Here is a 20972-nt window from a genome sequence, read left to right as displayed (position 1 = left end):
ATTTTGGAAAAGGTACAATGCATTGGTCTTGTTGAATAGAGGATTTGTATAAATATGATACGAAGGCATTCACCGTGTAATGAGCTGTGTGAATGAATTAAAAAGCTCTGTGTGCCGATTATTAACAGATTTTGTAGTTAAAGGGTTATTGCCAATGTGAACTTAAAGAATCATCAAATACAGGATTATAGCATCTAAAATAACAAGCTCAATAGGTTTAAAACATACGTTTTTATGTGGCTTCTGAGGTACACATTTTTGTGTAAAATGAGGGCTACTGCTCCACGTTAAAATAAAATTATTACATTTTGGTGGTTCACAGTGATACACAGTGGTACAAAGTGATGATCGCGACCAGTTTTCTTTCACCGTTGCCAAGTTAAGTTTTCCACATGCCGATCTGAAGTTAATCATGGTGAGGTGCAGAGGATTAATATTGCTTCACTTTCCCCCAGATGCAGCGAGTCAGCTCCCACATTTCTCTAGCCCTGACCTGGTTAATAAATACGCTGTAGTAGAACGTCTGAATTTTGCTTATTATTTACATCATGGGCGGCCATCATTTGCATTTGGTACTTTTCTGGTTCAGGAATTAACCAAGAGCAAGACCCCCAAGCAGCTGTGAGTATTTAAAATATAATTTATACTCTTAATAAAAAGCATATTTGTGTATTTTTATACATGCATTTATAAAAACCTACTGGAAACATACCACAGTTGGTCGTTTTATTTTTCATTTGTACTTTTCTGTATACCCTAGGAGTCTGGCACTTAATCTTACTTTGTGAATAGGAAAAAGATTAAAATATATTTTTAAATATCATAAATATATCTTAGAATCATGTCTTTAAAAATTGAACCAGGAGCTTGCCAAATGTTAGCAGTTTCAAAGAGGGAATTCTATAATTAGATGTGAATTCTGTATTTAAAATCTTGGTCTTTTATAATTCACTTTTGTAAAGCACAGAATTGGGAGGAGTATTTGATATAATCAGCAGCTAAATTCAGACTTAATATCTTAGTTTATTTTATAGGTAACTAATGCAACTTTATGGTAAAATATTCAAGTAAATCAGAGGATGAAAAGTGAAAAACAATGTTTTGTCTCTCAGCTTCAATTGTATTGTACATAGTAAAAATAAGCATGGTTAACTTCTTGTGTATCTTTCCTCTGAATTTTTCTATTCATATAAAAGAACATATATGAGTCCTTTAAAATGCTTGAGCTTTATGATGTCACACTTTAGGTGCCATTAATTTTCTTGGTATTTTGTGTGAAAGTGAAGTCGCTCAGTCGTGTCCGACTCTTTGCGACCCCATGGACTGTAGCCTATCAGGCTCCTCCATCCATGGAATTTTCCAAGCAAGAGTGCTGGAGTGGATTGCTGTTTCCTTCTCCAGGGGATCTTCCCGACCCAGGAATAGAACCCAGGTCTCCCGCATTGCAGGCAGACGCTTTACTGTCTGAGCCACGAGGGAAGGGTAGTTTGTGTACATACTTAAAATTAATAAGATCACAGGTTGACAGTTTCTCATAAATTCTATTCCATGTTCCCCTGAATGAAGTTGGAAGCAAAAATTACTTGAACTATGAATAGGTGTTTTAGGCAAAGGTGAAATATAAAGGAATAGGGGGCTATGGAGCCAGAAGACAACTAAAAGCTACCAAGAACCTAAGTGGATGAGTACAGGGGGTGAAAAACAGCAGTGGGGGGGCGGGGGAGGAAATCACAAAGTCCACAAGTATCACTGATGTAATTCCATCTGCTTTTTCTGGTGAGAAAAACGTTTCACGTGTTGATGTGATTTTTGATCCCTTTCTTTCTCAGGATCCAGCAAGTCGGCCATGAAGCCTATGTTTTAGGGCTCTCCTGCTTCCACATATCTTCGATAGGAGCCGCCTGTGTATGCTTCTTAGAATTGCTTGGTCTCGACAGCCTCAAGCTCAGAGTTGATATGAAAGTGGCCAATATAATTTTGAACTACAAGTGTGGAAATGAAGATGCTCCGTACAACTCTATCAGAGAGTCTCTAAGTATAGCACCTTTATGTCGTTTGTTTTGTTTAAAGGACAAGAGACAAATAGGTCTAAAGCATTGAATTGTGAGTGGTTGGGGAAGAAACAATTATCTTCTGCTTCATCCTTTTTCTGCAGAATGTTTGTACTTTATCTCATTTCTTTGGGCCCTTTAATGGGTTTCTGAAATGTCTCTGGGCCACACTCTTCAAGTAGAAATGCCCAGTTCCTGGGAATTCCCTGACAGTCCAGTGATTGGGACACTGATTTCACTGCAGTGGCCCAGGTTTGATCCCTATTTGAGGAACTAAGATTCTCCAAGCCATGCATTGTGGCCAAAAAAAGAGGAAATGCCCACTTCCTGACCGTACTTTTCTCTTGACCATATTTTGTTGTTTAAATTTCTTATAGCTGAAAAACTGTCTAAACTTGCTCTGGGTGAAAGGGCAACCATCGAAGAGTTACTTGTTCTCTTAGAAGAAGGCATATGGAGCAACATTCAGCAGCAGCAAATACAGAGGTTTGTGAGCTGCAACCCTCACCTCTTTTTCAGGAAACCTGACCATTCCAGTCTGTGTTTGCCTAGTGTTTCTTCTCTCAGATGTTTCTGCCAGTCCCCCTAGACCTTATCTTCGTCCTCATGGAGTACTTAGCGTACTTTAATGCATCTTGCCATCAGTAAAAGGAGAATGAAGATAATGATTACTTCTTTAGAGAGGGTTCCCAAGAGGTGGAGAGGAGCTTTGCCTCTGCCAGGGCCCTGCTGGTCTGAGACATCTCCACTGTTAACATGTCGGAATCGGGTGCAGGATGGGTCTCACAAAAGTTGACTCTAAGTGATGTCCTTGATTTTTTTTTTTCTTGCTAATATATGTCAACTGATAATGGAAGGTGAGGTGACCGTCTTTCCACAGAAACCCCTCTCTTTACACATTGACGTCATCTTTCCTCTCTGCTGTCCACTGGGGTTGACCCTGCCACCCCAGCCCTGGGGGTGCACCATTCTCCTGTCCCTCCCTTCACAGACTGTGTGCTCAGCAGGTACCCTCCCCTTAGCGAGGAAGCCCAGGTGCCTGTCCGGCCTCCCTCTGACACTTAAAGAGAATCATGCAAGAGAATCAGGCACTCAGTTTCTCGAGTGACTGTTTTCTCAGTTCTCCTAAAGATGCTACATTACATAGCTGGTTTGACAGACACTTGGTTGGTACTGGTGTGGGGCGGTGGGGGGTGGGAAAGGAATTTTGCCAGTATGCTGAGAAAGCTGTTGAGCATTATGGATGAAAGTTCTTTTTTCAAAGCCTTCTAATAAATATTTGGTGTTTGTTGAAAGGCATTTTAGAGAATATACTGTAGTTAAATTTATTTTTTGCTAAGTTTCTAGCTCAAAGCTGTATTTTAACAAGTTCTTTCCCTCTTACCCCCATATCCACTCCCAATTACAGGTTATCCAGTGAATCCAGCAGCCAGTGGGCATTAGTGGTACAGTTCTGCAGGCTCCACAATATAAAACCGAGCACATCTTACCTTAGAGAATGTGCCAGAGCAAATGACTGGTTACAGTTTATTATTCATAGCCAGCTCCATAATCACCACCCAGAGGAGGTAAGCCACCGATTGTTCCTGGTTATTAAAGAAGACGAAATTGGAGCACTTCTCAGAAGACAGTGTTCTTTCTGTTGTATATCATAAGCTTTTGTTTGCTATGGTGACTATTTTTACTGAGATTTCTGTGGGTTGGCTTCAGACAAAGGACTAGTCATTACTACCAAAGAGCTGAAAGAAGAGTTTGTGTGACTCTAGATTGAATCTGGAAACTCACTCAGACATAACAAATGACTTTAAAATTGTATGGTCACTTCTGACATACAGTGGTCACTTCTGACAGTTCAGGGTGAGAAAGAACAAGTTTGCCTCTTTGTCCAACGTTTTTAGCTCCAGCTGAAATTGGAATTTGGTTGTCTTTTTTGATCATCGTCTAATATGTTTTTAGGTGAAATATCTTCTCCAGTATTTCAGCCCTGTTCTTCAGGACCACTTAAGACTGGCTTTTGAGAACTTGCCCTCAGTGTCCAACTCCAGAATGGACAGTGACCAAGTCTGCAACAGGTCCTCACAGGAACTCCAGAGACACAAAGAAGAGATGACAGATTTCTTTCAGATTCTGCTTCAGTGTTCAGAGGTGCCAGACTCCTGGTGCTGGCTCCTGGGAGAAGCAGTGAGACAAAAGGCCCCAATCCTCAGTGTCCTGGCCTCATGTCTCCAGGTGAGGATCTCAGAAAGCCTAAATTAAGGACTCAGAGGGCAGTAGAAAAAGCTGAAAGAAGACAGAGAAGGCTGACGTCAGGGAGGCTGTGAGGCGAGGGCAGTGAGGCTCCAGCGTGGGTTTGCAGGTCCCTGACACCTGTGCTTCTCCCGCTTAGGCCCTGGGCCGTCTCGTGCGCTTCCTTGTGCCTTAACGTTCGGTAACTGAAGTGGTCAGAGCCCTGGCTCCGGGCTGGCAGTCACAGAGAAGGGTGCTTTGGTGGGCCGACCTCCTCTGCTCTCCTCTTGAGCAGGACGGGGGATGCTCGGAACAGTCCCTTGGTCAGCAGTTCTATGGAGAACAGGCTTGTTTTCTTACACTCAGTACTTCCCTGACCTCCACATAGATCCCCTCAGGCTTTTGGCCTTTTGGTCTACTGTACTCTGCAGGACAGCTTATAATAGTCCCTTGGTTGTTCATTAGAGTTTGTTTCATGTCTGAAGGCTTTTCAAGTCATCTTAACCAATTTAGTGAGGTGACTTGTTCTCAACAGGAAATACCCATCTGTAGTTGTAGCATTGCTGGAAGCTTCCTCAGTCAGGCAGGCCATGTGTAGTCGTTCCTTACTTTGAAGAGTTTTTTCCGCTGGCAGGATGCCAGCGCTATCTCTTGTCTCTGTGTCTGGATCATCGCCTCTGTGGAGCCCCACGTTGCAGCTGAAGCAGTGGGACCCCTTCAGGACTCAGCGGAGGGCCACGTCTGGGGCCTGGAGGACCTCTCCGTCATCTGGAGGACATTGCTAACAAGGCAGAAGATCAGGACTCTCATCAGAGGTTTCCAGCTTTTCTTTAAGGTAGTGTTAGTTCATTTCTTTCCTCAGTCTAAAGGCCTTACTTCAGAATATCCACCATTGGCTTTTTCAATTATTCCTGTCACTGGGATTTTTTTTCCAAGCCAACAATAGATAGTGATACTAGAACTGTCACTTATTTAGCAAAGTGCTTTATATATATCATTTTAGTTGATTCTTACAATAATCCTGTGTAAAGTAGTATTTTATAAGGATGTTATGAAGTAATATTATCCTCGTTTTACACAATGATATACCAAGGCTCACAGAGCTTAAGAAACATGCCCGGGGTCTCAAAATGCTTTAGTAAGTTGTTTACTTATGGTTCAGATCCATACTCTCCAATTCAAAAACTCCTATCCTCTGAACAGAAAGCTCCCATTGAAGTGATGGAATTGTGTTGACTGATGCCACAGACGAGCAGTAGTTCAGCAGGTCAGTGGAGCCCATCACCCAGGAGTGTGCGCTGGCCACGGTGTCTCAGCTGCGTCCAGTGGAGCGTCCGCTGCTCGTGTGTAGTGGACCAGGCACAGGACAGACAGAAAATGGGCTGTTGAGTAGGTGTGCCTGGCCTGAGGTCTTTTTTCCAGAAGGAAATATAAATTTAATTTCTGTTCTTTTTAACATAGATGATTTCACTTTACTATGAAGCTTTATTAATAGTTTTGTTTTACTGTAACCTCTCTTGTGTTGGCATTATTCATTGAGAAAATAGTATTAAATTTCAGGATTTTGTAACTTCATTCAAACTCTTCCTCAAAGGATTCCCCACTCCTGTTGATGATGGAGATGTATGAACTCTGTATGTTCTTCAAGAATTATAAGGAGGCTGAAGCTAAACTTGTGGAGTTCCAGCAGAGCCTTGAAACTGTAAGTTGGAATTATAGTAATCTTTCTCGCTGATCTGAAATTGACTAAAGTGGCCTCTTGTCTACTGAGAGTCAGGATATGACAACAGGTGAATAGCTGTTAACATGGCATGATTCATACTGAATCATTTATACCACTCCAGAGATGGAGAGGCAGGACAGGAGTCGCAGTGACCTTGCTTATAGCAGATCAGTTGCCATGGATGACAGGGAGGTTTCATCCAGTGTGCTAATGACCTCTGATCAGTGACCTCTGACCACTGACGCTGTAGCCAACCTCAGTGGAAAAGGAATTAATGGTGTCTGCTGTGGATGCTACAGAGGAGTGTGGTGGTTACATGGGCTGTGTTTTGCCAATCCAAAAACAACTTTGAGTGTGAAGGGGCTTTGATACTGCTTTTGTTCACTATGACAGAAAATAATGGCTTTTTCCATCAATACTTGTGGTTTCTGTCCAAATGATGCTGAACCTTATGGTTAATTTCAGGCTTTACCTATTCTGGTGCTTGTTTCGGGCCTGTTTAGCATGTGGAACTGAGTAACCCTATGGAAAAAAGAGGAACATAGAAAAAAGGAAAAGAAATATGCCTTGGTCCTGCTTGGAGTATTAGCACTTTTGCCCTCTATCCTAAAAGAGCTCTATGATAAATGAGACAAAACCATATACTGATTTTACCCAACAAATATATCACAATGGAATCGTAGTATAAGATTTTCCTCCCAATCATGTTCATCTTAACTATAGTGAAACTTCTTTAAAGTTTTATTATTTGAAAATATTGAATCGGTTATTCAAATACCCCTGAGGTTCCTAAATTATAGAAAATAGAGACATTCATTTCCTTGGTCTGTCACTCTCCACGACTGGAGCCATACCAGGTAACTTCTTTTTTTTTTTAATTATTTTTTTAAATTGTGATAAAATGCATATAACATTTTTCATTTTAACTGATTTTAAGTGTATAGTTCAGTGGCATTAACTACATTCACATTATTGTACAACCATCACCACAACCATCCATCCTATAGCTTTTTTCATCTTGCAAAACTGAAATTTTATAGCCATTAAACAATAATTCCTCAGTCTCCCCTACCACTAGCCCCTGTCAATCACCATTCTACTTTCTGTGTTTATGATTTTGACTACGTCCCTCATGGCAGTGGAATCATATAGTACTTTTCTTCTTGTGACTTGCTTATTTCACTAAACATAATATCCTCAAGATTCATCTATGTTGTAGCATGTGTCAGAATGTCCTTCCTTTTTGGTGCTAAATACAATTCCATTGTATTTATATACCAGTCTATTCATCTATCAGTAGACATTTGGGTAACGTCTTACGTTTTAGCTACTGCAACTAATACTGCCACGAACATGTTGTACAAATGTCTTGAGACTTTGCTTTCAATTTGTTTGGGTATCTACCTAGAAGTGTAATTGCTGGATGATAATGGGAATTCTATTTTTGGTATTTTGAGAAACTGCCCTACTATTTTCAATAGCAGCTGTACCATTGCCACCAACAGTACACAGGCTTCCGGTTTTCCACATACTCTTAAACACTTGTTGCTTTCTATTTTTTTGATAGCTGTCATCCTAACTGGTGTGAGAATGCTGTCTCGTTGTATTTTTGACTAGCATTCCCCTAATGATTAGTGATGCTGAACATCTTTTCATGTGCTTATTGGCCACTTATATATCTTCTTGGAAGAAACATCTGTTCAAGTCCTTTGCCCATTTTTTTATTTCAATTGTGTTTTGGTTGTTGAGTTTTAGGAATTCTCTACATATTCTGATACTGATCCCATAGCATACATATGATTTGCAAATATTTTCTCCCTTTTTGTGGGTAGCCTTTTTACTCTGTTGACCATGTCTTTTGATACACGAAATTGCTTAAATTTTCATGAAGTCCAGTTTGCATGGTTTTTTGTTGTTGTTACCTGTGCATGTGGTATCCTAGCCAAGAAATTACTGCCAAATCCAGTGTTGTGAAGCCCTTATGTTTTCTTCCAAGAGTTATAATTTTTTAGATGTTACGTATTTAGGTCCTTGGTCTGTTTCAAGTGAATTTTTGTGTATGGGTTAGGGTCCAACTTCCTTATTTTGCTTGTGGATACCCAGCTTTCCAAACACCTTTTGTTGAAAAGACTGTTCTTTCTTCTTAAATGGTCTTGGCATCCTTGTCAAAAATAATTGGACCGTGTATGTGAGGGCTTATTTCTGGACTTTCCATTTTAAACCATTGGCTTATATGTCTTGGTTTGGCTATTTTGGTTAGTATAGTAGTTTTGTAGTACGTTTTGAAATCAGGAAGAGTGCTCTGCTGCTGCTAAGTCGCTTCAGTCGTGTCCGACTCTGTGCAAAACCCCGTAGACGGCAGCCCACCAGGCTCTGCCGTCCCTGGGATTCTCCAGGCAAGAACACTGGAGTGGGTTGCCATTGCCTTCTCCATTGTGTGTTTAAAGTTTTTTTTCATGATTGTTTTGGCTATTCAGGGTCCCTTGAGATTCCATATGATTTTAGAATTTTCTGTTAAAAAAATGTCTTGGGGATCTTGATAGGAATTGCATTGAATTTGTAGATTTTGGGGATAGTAATAATATTTTAACTATGGTAGACCTACAATTTATAACCATAGAATGTATTTCCATTTATTTATGTCTTTAATTACTTTCAGTGGTGTTTTGTGGTTTTCATTGTACAGATCTTTTACCTCATTGGTTAAGTTTCATTCCTGAGTACTTTTATTCTTTATTTTTGGCTGTGCCACGTGGCATGTGGAATCTTAGTTCCCTGACAAGGGATTGGACCCACACCCTCTACAGTGGAAATCTTAACCACTGGACCAGAAGGAAAGTCCTATTTTTGATGCTATTGGAAATGGAAAGATTTTATAATTTCCTTTTCAGATTGCTCACTATTTGTATATAGAAATGTAGCTGATTTTTTGGTGTTGACTTTTATCCTGCAACTTTGCTCATTTACTGTTAAGTTTTATGGTAGAATCTTGAGGATTTTCTATGTAAGATCATACCTGCAAACAGAGATAGTTTTATTTCTTCTTGTATGCCTTTGATTTCCTTTTCTTGCCTAAACCCTCTGGCTAGAACTTACCGAAATGTGTTGACTAGAAAGGGTGGAAGCAGGCATCCTTGTCTTGTTCTTCATCTTAGAGGAATGCTTTCAGTCTTGCACCACGGAGGATGACGTTTGTTGTGGCTTTTTCACGTGAGGGTTTTTTGTTTTTTTTTTTAAGTTTTACTTATGTGTTTTTGGCTGTGCTAGGTCTTTGGTGCTGCACGTGAGCTTTCTCTAGTTGCGGACAGCAGGGCCTGCTGTCTGTCTGTGGGGTGTGGGCTTCTCCTTGCGGAGGACAGGCCGTAGGGGCCGTGGGCGTCCGTAGTTGCAGCATGTGGATTGGTGGCTGTGGTGCCCGGGCTTAGTTATTCCCTGGCATGTGGGATCTTCCTGGACCAGGGATGGGACCTGTGTCTCTTGCTTTGGCAAGCAGATTCTCAACCACTGGACCACCAGGGAAGCCCTCACGTGAGGTTTTTATTATGTGGAGGTCGTTTCCTTCTGTGCCTCGTTTGTTGAGTGTTTTCTTATCATGCAGTGGTGTTTTAATTTTGTCAGATGCCTTTCCTGCATCAATTGAGATGATCATGTGTTTTTTTTTCCTTCATTCTGTTGAAAACTGTGATATGTACATTGAATTTTGTATGTTGAACCATTCTTGCATTCCAGAAATAAATTCTATTTGGCTGTGGTATACAGTCCTTTTAATATGCTGCTGAATTCATTTTGCCAGCCTTGTATTAAGGATTTTTGCATTGGTGTTTATAAGGGAGATTAGTCTGTAGTTTTCTTTTAGTGTCTTTATCTGTCTTTGGTATCAAGTTTATACTGGTTTCATAGACTAAGTTGAGAAGTGTTTTCTCTAGTTTTTTGAAAAAGTTTGAGGAGGACTGGTATCAATTCTTCTTTAAATGTTTGGTAGAATTCACCAGTAAACCCATTAGGTCCATGACTTTGCTTTGTTAGAAATTGGTTTTGGTTGGGAGATTTTGACTACTGATTAAATCTCCTTACTAGGAGATTTGGTCAGATTATCTAATTCTTTGTGATTTATTCTTGGTAGGTTTTGTGTTTCTAGGAATTTGTCCATTTCATCTCGGTTATCCAATTTATTGCCGTACAATTGTTCATAGTACTCTCTTATAACTCTTTCTGTAGAATAGGTAGTAATGTCCCCACTTTTATTGCTGATTTGGTAATTTGAGTCTTCTTTCTTTAAAAGTTGTTTAATTTTCATAATTTTGTGAGTGTTCCAGTTTTCCTTCTGTTACTGACTTATAAATCATCCCATTGTTGTCAGAGAAGATACTTCATATGATATCTGTCTTTTAAAATCTGCTGCTGCTGCTGCTAAGTCGCTTCAGTCGTGTCCAACTCTGTGCGACCCTGTAGACGGCAGCCCACCAGGCTCCCCCATCCCTGGGATTCTCCAGGCAAGAACACTGGAGTGGGTTGCCATTTCCTTCTCCAATTTTAAAATCTATTGAGACTTAATTACAGTTTAACATAAGTTCTCTCCTGAAAGATATGCCATGTGGACTTGAGAAGAATGTGTTTTTTATTGTTGTTGGATAGAGTATTCTGTGGATGTCTGTTAGATCTAGTTGGTTTTATGTGGAGTCCTCTGTTTCCTTCCTTGTCTCCTGCCAGCTTGTTCTGTTCATTACTGTCAGCAGAGCACAGGCGCCGTGGAGATGCTGCAGGTTAAGTTCCAGACAACAGCAGTGACGTGCACGTAGCAAAGTGCGTCGCAGGTGCTTTTCTTTTCTTGTGCAGTTACGTTTACACCGCAGTGTCGCTTGCTGAGTCTGCAGTGGAGTCATGTCTGCATTGGGAAGATCCCCTGGAGGAGGGAGTGGGAGTTCACCCACTCCACTACTCTTGCCTGGAGAATTCCATGGACAGAGGAGCCTGCTGGGCTGTAGTCCATGGGGTCACAAAGAGTTGGACATGACTGAGTGACTAACACTTTCACTACAGTTCCGTATATATTTACAGACCTTAATTTTAAAAGTTTATTGCTAAAAAATTCTAACCATTATCTGAGCTTTCACTGAGTAATAACCCTTTTGTAATAGTAATATCAAAGATCACTATAGCAAATATTATAATAATTAAAAAGTTTGAAATACTGTGAGAATTACCAAGACATCACTGAGATTAAAAAGTAAACTAGTGCTTTTGGGAAAATGACGCTGACAGACTCGCTCAGCTTAGAATCGCCATAACCCTTCAATTTGTAAAAATGCAGTATCTGCACAGCCCTGTAAAGCACAGCACAGTAAATGAAGTATGCCAGTATTGAGGTCTCCCACGATTATTGTGGAACCGTCTGTTTTTCCTTCAGTTCTATCAGTTTTTGCTTCGTGTATTTTGATGCTCTGTTATTGGATGTGTAAATGTTTATAATTGTTATGTTTTCTTGCTGTACTGAATGGCTTGCAAGTGCACATTGTCCTTTTCTGGTTCTTTTGACCTTTTTAACCTAAGGTCTGTTTGGTCTGATATTAGTACAGCCACCTCTGCTTTCTCTTGGTTGTTTACTATTTACACAGAATACCTTTTTCCATCTTTTCACTTTCAGCCTGTGTCTTTGGATCTCAAATTAAACTCTTGTAGACAATATACCATTTCTGTCCTTTATCGAGCCCATCTTGAAGAGATCTCTAGTCTTTCCCATTCTGTTGTTTTCCTCTATTTCTTTGCATTTATTGCTGAAGAAGGCTTTCTTATCTCTCCTTGCTATATTTTGGAACTCTGCATTCAAATGGGAATATCTTTCCTTTTCTCCTTTGCATTTCTTTTCTTGGGGATGGTCTTGATCCCTGTCTCCTGTACAATGTCACGAACCTCCATCCATAGTTCATCAGGCAATCTGTCGGTTCTAGTCCCTTAAATCTATTTCTCACTTCCACTGTATAATCATTAGGGATTTGATTTAGGTCATACCTGAATGGTCTAGTGGTTTTTCCTGCTGCTGCTGCTGCTGCTGCTGCTAAGTCACTTCAGTCATGTCCGACTCTGTGCGACCCCATGGATGGCAGCCCACCAGGCTCCCCGTCCCTGGGATTCTCCAGGCAAGAACACTGGAGTGGGTTGCCATTTCTTTCTTCAATGCATGAAAGTGAAAAGTAAAAGTGAAGTCGCTCAGTCGTGTCTGACCCTCAGCGACCCCATGGACTGCAGCCTTCCAGGCTCCTCCATCCATGGGATTTGCCAGGCAAGAGTACTGGAGTGGGGTGCCATTGCCTGCTCCGAGTGGTTTTCCCTACTTTCTTCAATTTAAGTCTGAATTTGGCAATAAGGAGTTCATGATCTGAGCCACAGTCAGCTCCGGGTCTTGTTTTTGCTGACTGTATAGAGCTTCTCCATCTTTGGCCGCAGAGAAAATAATAAGTCTGATTTTGGTGTTGACCATCTGGTGATGTCCATGTGTCTTCTCTTGTCTTGTTGGAAGAGGGTGTTTGCTATGACCAGTGCGTTCTCTTGGCAAAACTCTATTAGTCTTTGCCCTGCCTCATTCCATATTCCAAGGCCAAATTTGCCTGTTACTCCAGGTGTTTCTTGACTTCCTACTTTTGCATTCCAGTCCCCTATAATGAAAAGGACATCTTTTTGGGGTGTTCTTTCCAAAAGGTCTTGTAGGTCTTCATAGAACCATTCTACTTTAGCTTCTTCAGCGTTACTGCTTGGAGCATAGGCTTGGATTACCGTGAATGGTTTGCCTTGGAAACTAACAGAGATCATTCTGTCGTTTTTGAGATTGCATTTAAGTACTGCATATCAGACTCTTTTGTTGACCATGATGGCTACTCCACTTCTTCTAAGGGATTCTTGCCCACAGTAGTAGAATAATGGTCATCTGAATTAAATTCACCCATTCCAGTCCATTTTAGTTCACTGATTACTAGAATGTCGACATTCACTCTTGCCGTCTCCTGTTTGACCACTTGAAATTTGCCTTGATTCATGGACCTGACATGCCAGGTTCCCATGCAGTATTGCTCTTTACAGCACTGGACCTGGACGTGGAACAACAGACCAGTTCCAAATAGGAAAAGGAGTACGTCAAGGCTGTATATTGTCACCCTGCTTATTTAACTTCTGTGCAGAGTACATCGTGAGAAATGCTGGACTGGAAGAAGCACAAGCTGGAATCAGGACTGCCGGGAGAGATACTCTGGTTTCTCCTCAAAGCGTATAAATCTTTCGCCTTTTACTAAAGATTGCCGGGAGAAATATCAATAACCTCAGATATGCAGATGACACCACCCTTATGGCAGAAAGTGAAGAGGAACTAAAAAGCCTCTTGATGAAAGTGAAAGAGGAGAGTGAAAAAGTTGGCTTGAAGCTCAACATTCAGAAAACGAAGATCATGGCATCTGGTCCCATCACTTCATGGCAAATAGATGGGGAAACAGTGTCAGACTTTATTTTTTTAGGCTCCAAAATCACTGCAGATGGTGACTGCAACCATGAAATTAAAAGACGCTTGACTCCTTGGAAGGAAAGTTATGACCAACCTAGATAGCATATTCAAAAGCAGAGATATTACTTTAACAACAAAGGTCTCTCTAGTCAAGGCTATGGTTTTTCCAGTGGTCATGTATGGATGTGAGAGTTGGACTGTGAAGAAGGCTGAGCGCCAAAACATTGATGCTTTTGAACTGTGGTGTTGGAGAAGACTCTTGAGAGTCCCTTGACTGCAAGGAGATCCAACCTGTCCATCCTAAAGGAGATTAGTCCTGGGTATTCATTGAAAGAACTGATGCTGAAGCTGAAACTCCAATACTTTGGCCACGTGATGCGAAGAGTTGACTCATTGGAAAAGACCCTGATGCTGGGAAGGATTGGGGGCAGGAGAAGAAGGGGACGACAGAGGATGAGACGGCTGGATGGCATCACCAACTCGATGCACATGAGTTTGGGTGAACTCCAGGAGTTGTTGATGGACAGGGAGGCCTGGCGTGCTGCGATTCATGGAGTCACAAAGAGTCGGACACGACTGAGCCACTGAACTAAACTGAACTGAGACAACATAAGTTGGATTGCATGTTTTCATCCATCTGCCAATCTCTGTCTTTTAATTGGAGAGTTTAATCTGTTTACATATGAAGTAATTACTGATAACGAAGGACTTCTATTGTTGTGCGATTTGTTTTCTGTATAACTTACAGCTTTTGTGTCCCTCATCTCTTGCATTAGTGTCCTTTTTTGTGTTTAGTTGATTTCTTTGTGTAGTAAAATGTTTACATTTCTTTCTCATTTCAGTTTGTGTCTATTCTATAGCTGTTTTCTTAGTTGTTACCATGGAAGTTACACTTAACATCCCAAAGTTACAACACTTTAACTTGAATTTTATAGAGGTTTAACTTTAGTAGCGGACAAACTGCTACTTTACAGCACCGACCCCACTCCTGTTGGTTGTTGATGTCACAAAACTACATCTTAAACATTATGTGCCTGGAAACATAAACTAATATTTCTTTTCAAAGCATTAGTCTCTTAAATTATAAAGAAAACAAGATTTGGAATTACAGGTCAAAGTTACAGTAATATTAGCGTAAACTAATAATTGTTCTTTTTTCTTTAAATGTATTGGTCTCTTAAACTATATAGAAAACAAAAAGCTATTGCTGCCACAATACTGGCTTTTATAACTGGCCATTTATTTGCTTTTACTGAGCTCTTAGTTTCTCCACATGGCTTCGAGGTAGTGTCTAGTGTCCTTTTATTTTACCTTGCAGGACTCCCTTGAACACTTTCTGCAATGCAGGCCTAGTAGGCCCAGATTTCCCAGCTTTTTTAATCTGGGAATATCCTGATTTCTCCGTCACTTCTGAAGGGGAGTTTTGCCAGATACCATATTCTTTTTTCTTTTTTTTTAAGTAAGACATCTAATGTATTTTTAAAATTGATTTATTAATTTATTGTTGTGTTGATTTCTGCCATCCATCTACATCAATCAGCCACAGGTTTAATTCCCCAACCAGGGATTGAACCCCTGACCCCTGCAGTGGAAGTATAAAATCTTAACCACTGGACTGTCCCTTTAATGTCCTAATCTTTAATGTCTGGCTCCCAACGGAAAAAGCAAAAAAGAAGAGGGGGTTGAAAAGGGCACCAGCCTTTTAAATCCCCTGGAAGTCACTTCAGTTGAAGGGAGTAGAGCTTGCAACAGCAATCAGTTCAGTTTAGTCACTCAGTCGTGTCCAACTCTTTGCGACCCCATGTACCACAGCATGCCAGACCTCCCTGTCCATCACCAACTCCGGGAGTCTGCCCAAATCCACGTCCATTGAGTTGGTGATGCCATCTAACCATCTCATCTTCTGTCGTCCCCTTCTCCTCCTGCCCTCAATCTTTCCCAGCATGAGGGTCTTTTCAAATGAGTCAACTCTTCGCATCAGGTGGCCAAAGTATTGGAGTTTCAGCTTCAGCATCAGTCCTTCCAGTGAAGGCCCAGGACTGATCTCCTTTAGGATGGACTGGTTGGATCTCCTTGCAGTCCAAGGGACTCTCAAGAGTCTTCTCCAACACCACAGTTCAAAAGCATCAATTCTTCGGCACTCAGCTTTCTTTATAGTCCAACTCTCACATCCATACGTGACCACTGGAAAAACCATAACCTTGACTATATGGACCTTTGTTGACAGAGTAATGTCTCTGCTTTTCAATACGTTGTCTGTAGGTTGGTCATAACTTTCCTTCCAAGGAGTAAGTGTCTTTTAATTTCATGGCTGCAGTCATCATCTGCCGTGATTTTGGAGCCCAAAAAAATAGTCTTCCACCGTTTCCCCATGTATTTGCCATGAAGTGATGGGACCAGATGATCTTAGTTTTCTGAATGTTGAGCTTCAAACCAACTTTTTCACTCATCAAGAGGCTCTTTAGTTCTTTGGTTTCTGCCATAAGGGTGGTGTCGTCTGCATATCTGAGGTTATTGATATTTCTCCCAGCAATCTTGATTCCAGCTTGTGCTTTCTCCAGTCCAGCGTTTCTCATGATGTACTCTGCATAGAAGGTAAATAAGCAGGGTGACAATATATAGCCTTGATGTACTCCTTTTCCTATTTGGAACCAGTCTGCTTGCAACAGTAGGGGAGGTGAAATATCAGTGTCTGCCTGCCTCTCTATTTGCACTGTGGTCAGAAGCAGCAAACAGAGCTCGTATCTTTGAAAGACCCAAGGTTCTTTATGCCACCCCTGCTGTCTCCTCGACACCAGGGGCGTGTAAACTGCTCCAGGAACACGTGCAGGCTGCCTTCCAGGTGGCTAGGAGGGAGAAGGAGATAGCTGCCACTGCGCTGGGGCCTGAAATGGACCAAAATTATCCACAGTTTATGTTGCAAGTTTCCCTCTGGAAGTTGTAAGGCTTTAGCAGACCCCAGCGTTCCAAAAGAGTTCCATGTTGCACAGATTCTGCGAAGTAATTGTCGTCTAGGTGACGAGACAGAATTCTGGTGTTTTAAATCTGCTGTTCTACACACAGACGTGTACAGTTTTTTAAAAAGGAATTTATTTTTTAGAGCAGTTTTGGTCCACAACAGAATTGAGAGGAATGTACAGAGATTTCCCATGTACCTCCTGCTCCCACACAGGCGTGGCCTCCCCTGTTATCTGGACCACTCACCAGAATGATGTGTTACCAGGGATAAACCTACGATGACACATCCTAGTCACCCCAGCCCACAGTTTACCTTAGGGTTCACTCTTGCTGTACCTTCTTTGGGTATGTATTTCCACAAATGTGTATGACTTCAGCCCATGATTGCAGTGTGGACAGCGTGTTTTCACTGCCCTGAAAGTCCTCTGTGCGGCCTGTCCGTCCCTCCCCGCCCCAGTCATTGATAACCACTGTTGCTTTTACTGTCTGCACAGTTTGGCCTTTTCCAGAATATGGTAAATTGTAATACAGAATGTAGACTTTTTAGATTGCCTTCTAAATGTGTAACACACATTTAAGTTTCTTTTATGTCTTTTTCATGGCTTGATAGATCATTTCTTTTTAGTGTAGAATAATACCACGTTGTCTGGATATGCCAGTCCATTCACCCACTGCAGGACATCTTGGTTGCTTCCAAGTTTTAGCAGTTACGAAGCCAAAAACTGCTCTAAACATGCACCTGCAGGTTTTTGTGTGGACGTTAAGTTTTCAGCTCATTTGGGAGAATACTAAGGAATACTCGGGTCATGTGGTCAGAGTGTGTTTAGTTTGGGGAGAGGCCACCAAACTGTCTTCCAAAACAGCTGTGCTGTTGAGCGTTCCCACCAGCAATGCAAGCGAGCTCCTGAGTCTCCATGTCCTTGCTAACCTCTGGTCTTGTCAGAGTCCAGACCTTGGCCATGCTAATAGGTATGTTGTGGTATCTCATTGTCGTCTCATTTTGCATTTCCCTGATGATGTATGGTATGGATCTTTTTCTCATATGCTTATTAGCCATTTGTGTATGTTTTTGGTCAGGTGTCTATTAAGGTCTTTAGCCTATTTGTTTTAAATAGTGTTGTTTATTTTCTCCTTGTTTAGTTTGAAGAGCTCTTTGTGTATTTTGGGTAACAGTACCTTAAAATCAAATGTGTATGTTGCACATGTGTTTTCCAGGCTGCGGCTTGTCATCTGATTCTCTTGACACTGTCTTTTGTAGGGCAGAGGTTTGTAATTTTATTGAAGTCCAGCTTATCAGTTATTCCTTTCATGGATTATTTCTTCGATATTTTATCTTGAAAAGGCATCACCACACGCAAGGTCATCTATGTTTCCTCCCATGTTAACTCCTAGGAGTTTCCTAGTTTTGCGTTTTACCCTTTGCTCCTCCAGGGTATACTCTTCCTCTTGCCTGTCTGCTCCTGCCTCAGCTGCTACTAAGGCTGAGTGCAGCTGTTCCGTCTTTGCCTCAGCTCTTTACTTCCATATGTTTCTTCGTTTAACCAGTTCCATCATCTGTCTGCTGTAGACCCTCTTCTTAGAGCAATAGAGGTAGGGAATCAAGGAAATAAAGACGAAGAAGTAATACTCTGATTCAGGCCTAGTGTAGCTGCTGCTTGGGGTCATCTTCCTGTTAACACTTGTAGCATTTGATTGAAATGACAAAAACTCAGGCTTAGTAATCTCAATTAGTAATTGAGATTCTTCTGTAATGAAAGTATAAACTATAAGCACACCAGTACAGCCAGCTCAGAAATGTTAAGCAAGTCTCTTTAAGAGGTCTTCACATGTGAATTTCAAATCTTCTGGACTCCAAGGCAGGCTTAGACCCTCTCTGAAGGAAGAAGCTGCCAAGTGAAGCATGTCTGGTTAATTTCAGTCACGCCCAGGGCTATAAGTTTGGCAGTCTCTATCTTGGGGGTGTTGGCATTGCTTCACTCCATTCAATCTTTAGTTCTCTCTCCCTTTTTAAACTTTCACACACATAGCTCTCTACACCAGAATTTCCCACAAAAAAGACAAACTGCAAAGCTGGCAAAGAGGGTTTATATTTGCTACACCAGTTACTGCTGTCTGAAAAGGACCTGAAGGAAGCATCCTCCTTTGTGATGGGAGATGCCTTTGATGGGACCTTGGCTTTTTTAGACATTCCCAAGTTTGGGAGATTTTGATTTGCTGTTCCTGTGAAACCACTTTCCCTACCCCTCTCTTCTTTTTCATAGCTTGAGACAGCAGCCACAAGGGTCCCCGCTGCCATCCCTGCGCCATGGCTGAAGGAACACGTGTGTTTTCTTTTGAAGCTCATGCTGCAGCAGTGTAGCACCCAGTATGAGCTGGGGAGGCTCTTACAGCTGTTTGTTGGAATAGAGCATCTCTTCTCTGATGGTAAGCCAGTCCTTGCATTTAACTTGCTGCTAGAAGTTAGCATACTTAATCTTGAACATAGTTTAGAAGAGCATTCAGGAAGTTAAAACGCATGTGATCTAAAACATTGTAGGCAAGAACGTGGTGTGAAGAAGAGGTGACAGGAAACTTCACCCAAGGTTAAAGCATTTAAAACAGCACAACAGGGCGGGACACAGCTAACGCGACTCTCCGGATTCTGGGCCAACAGCCAGGCTTCCCCGCCGCCGGCCTGCCCTGTCACTGCTTCTCTTTTCTCTGACGAGTGACCTTAATGTGTCGTCGTTGCTCAAGGTCACCAACTTGTTTCAGGGATGCCTAAATCATTTTGAAGGTTTTAAGAGACAAATTGTGCTGATTTTTTGCAGATTCCTCTAGACATTGGCAGTCTCTAAGCTTATTGCTGATTGAATGAAACTAGTATTCCCTTATTTTCTTTTCTACTTTTTGAGAATTTCAAGTTTTTGTTGAGCGGTAATGTTACTCTTTTACACTAGATCCTAGTATTTTTCCACTCCCAGGGTTGGTTATTTTATCACATTTAAACTCACAGATGTTCAACCGGAAGCTCGCATTTGCACAGAACAGTGCTAGAATACCTGGGCTTCGTGCCAGTCTTGTAGGCTGTGCGAGCTTGAAGGAAAGAGGGGGTGTTTCCAACATGTATTATATACGAGCTACTTGTCAGTTACTGTGTAGATCCTTTTAGTATATTGTCATTGGTCTATAGTAACTTTAATTTTTTCAGAAATGAATTTCCTGTTTTCTTGCCAAAGTACCATATCTTAAAAGATTACAAAGATTGTCTGTGTTGTTAACCATTACCATAATGTCTTATTCACATAATTACATTGTTTTTATATAATATTTTTATGTGTATACCATGTATGTGCTTAGAGAAAAGAAATATGTTTTTTTTTTTTTTAACTTACATTATATATCATGCCAGCATAGAAAGCCAGCACACCCATACTGGTGGTTATTACACAAGGTGTCTCCGTCCCTGGAATTAGCTACATCCCAGCACAGCCCAGCAGGTGACAGGGGGAGCAGGCCCTGTGGAATGGTTTACATGCCCCTTCTTTATCACAGGGCAGACGGAGGCTCTGTGTTACTCTATCTGAGAGTAGGCACAAACCGAACCACATAAATTATTGGCAGAGAATTCCTAGTGTTACTCAGGATAAGAATTTCTAGGGCAGATAAATATTGTATCATTTCACTTACATGTGGAGTCTAAAGAGTGAATGGACAAGCAGAACAAAACAGAAGCAGACTCACAGGTGCCAAGAACAGACTGGTAGTTGCCGGAGGGAGGAGGGTGAGGGGATGGGCAGAGTAAGAAGAGGACTGAGAGGCACACACTCCAGTTATAAAGGAAATGAGCCACAGGAGGCACTGGACAGCCTAGGGAATATAGTCACTAAACGTGTAATAACTTTGTGTGGTGGCAGATAGTTACTGGATGTATCATGGTAATTATTTTGTAATGTTCAGAAATGTCAGGGGCTTCCCTGGTGACTCACTGGTTAAGAATCCACCTGCCAATGCAGGAGACATGGGTTCGATCCCTGATCCAGGAAGATCCCACATGCTGGAGAGCAGCTAAGCCCGTGTGCCACGACTGTTGAGCCTGTGCTCCAGAGCCCACGTGCCACAGCTTCTGAAGCCCGCATACCCTAAAGCATCCACTCATGTAACAGAGAAGCCACCTCAGGGGAAGCCTGCACCCCGCAACCAAGAGAAGACCCTGCTTGCCACAATTAGAGAAGAACCCATGTGGCAACAGAGATACAGCACAGCCAAAAATAACTAACTAAATAAAAGAATTTAAATAATAAAGGTTAAAAAAAATAACGAATCACTGTGTTGTACACCTGAAACTGACGTAATGTTGTAAGTCAATTATCGTTGGATTAACATTTCCTGGGGACGTCACGAATTGCTTAGCTGGGTCTCCTTGGTGGACTGCATTAGGCAGATGTCTGGGAGAGCACACGGTGCTCCGTTCTGAATGCCAGGGAACCACATTAGAGTTCTGGCTATTGTCAAGCTGTCCTGCAGGTTATGTATGTTGATCCAC

General features: G+C 41.6%; 1 protein-coding gene and 1 pseudogene across 2 annotated transcripts in view; both read left to right on the top strand.

The window, feature by feature from the left end:
• Positions 1-20972, top strand: part of SPG11 (SPG11 vesicle trafficking associated, spatacsin) — a 76560-nt gene that overhangs the window by 38544 nt on the left and 17044 nt on the right. For both annotated transcript variants that reach the window (XM_061429711.1, XM_061429712.1), the window contains exons 21-28: positions 456-621; positions 1830-2035; positions 2429-2537; positions 3460-3619; positions 4008-4280; positions 4912-5112; positions 5872-5979; positions 18709-18871. In XM_061429711.1, coding sequence (XP_061285695.1) covers positions 456-621; positions 1830-2035; positions 2429-2537; positions 3460-3619; positions 4008-4280; positions 4912-5112; positions 5872-5979; positions 18709-18871 — 1386 coding nt within the window. The remainder of the gene's footprint in view (positions 1-455; positions 622-1829; positions 2036-2428; positions 2538-3459; positions 3620-4007; positions 4281-4911; positions 5113-5871; positions 5980-18708; positions 18872-20972) is intronic.
• Positions 13242-13309, top strand: LOC133256326 (U5 spliceosomal RNA; annotated as a pseudogene).

Source organism: Bos javanicus, chromosome 10 (assembly GCF_032452875.1).
Source record: "Bos javanicus breed banteng chromosome 10, ARS-OSU_banteng_1.0, whole genome shotgun sequence".
Classification (NCBI taxonomy): Eukaryota; Metazoa; Chordata; class Mammalia; order Artiodactyla; family Bovidae; genus Bos; species Bos javanicus.
The sequence above is the reverse complement of the archived record's forward strand: the minus strand, read 5'-3'. Positions and strand labels throughout refer to the sequence as shown.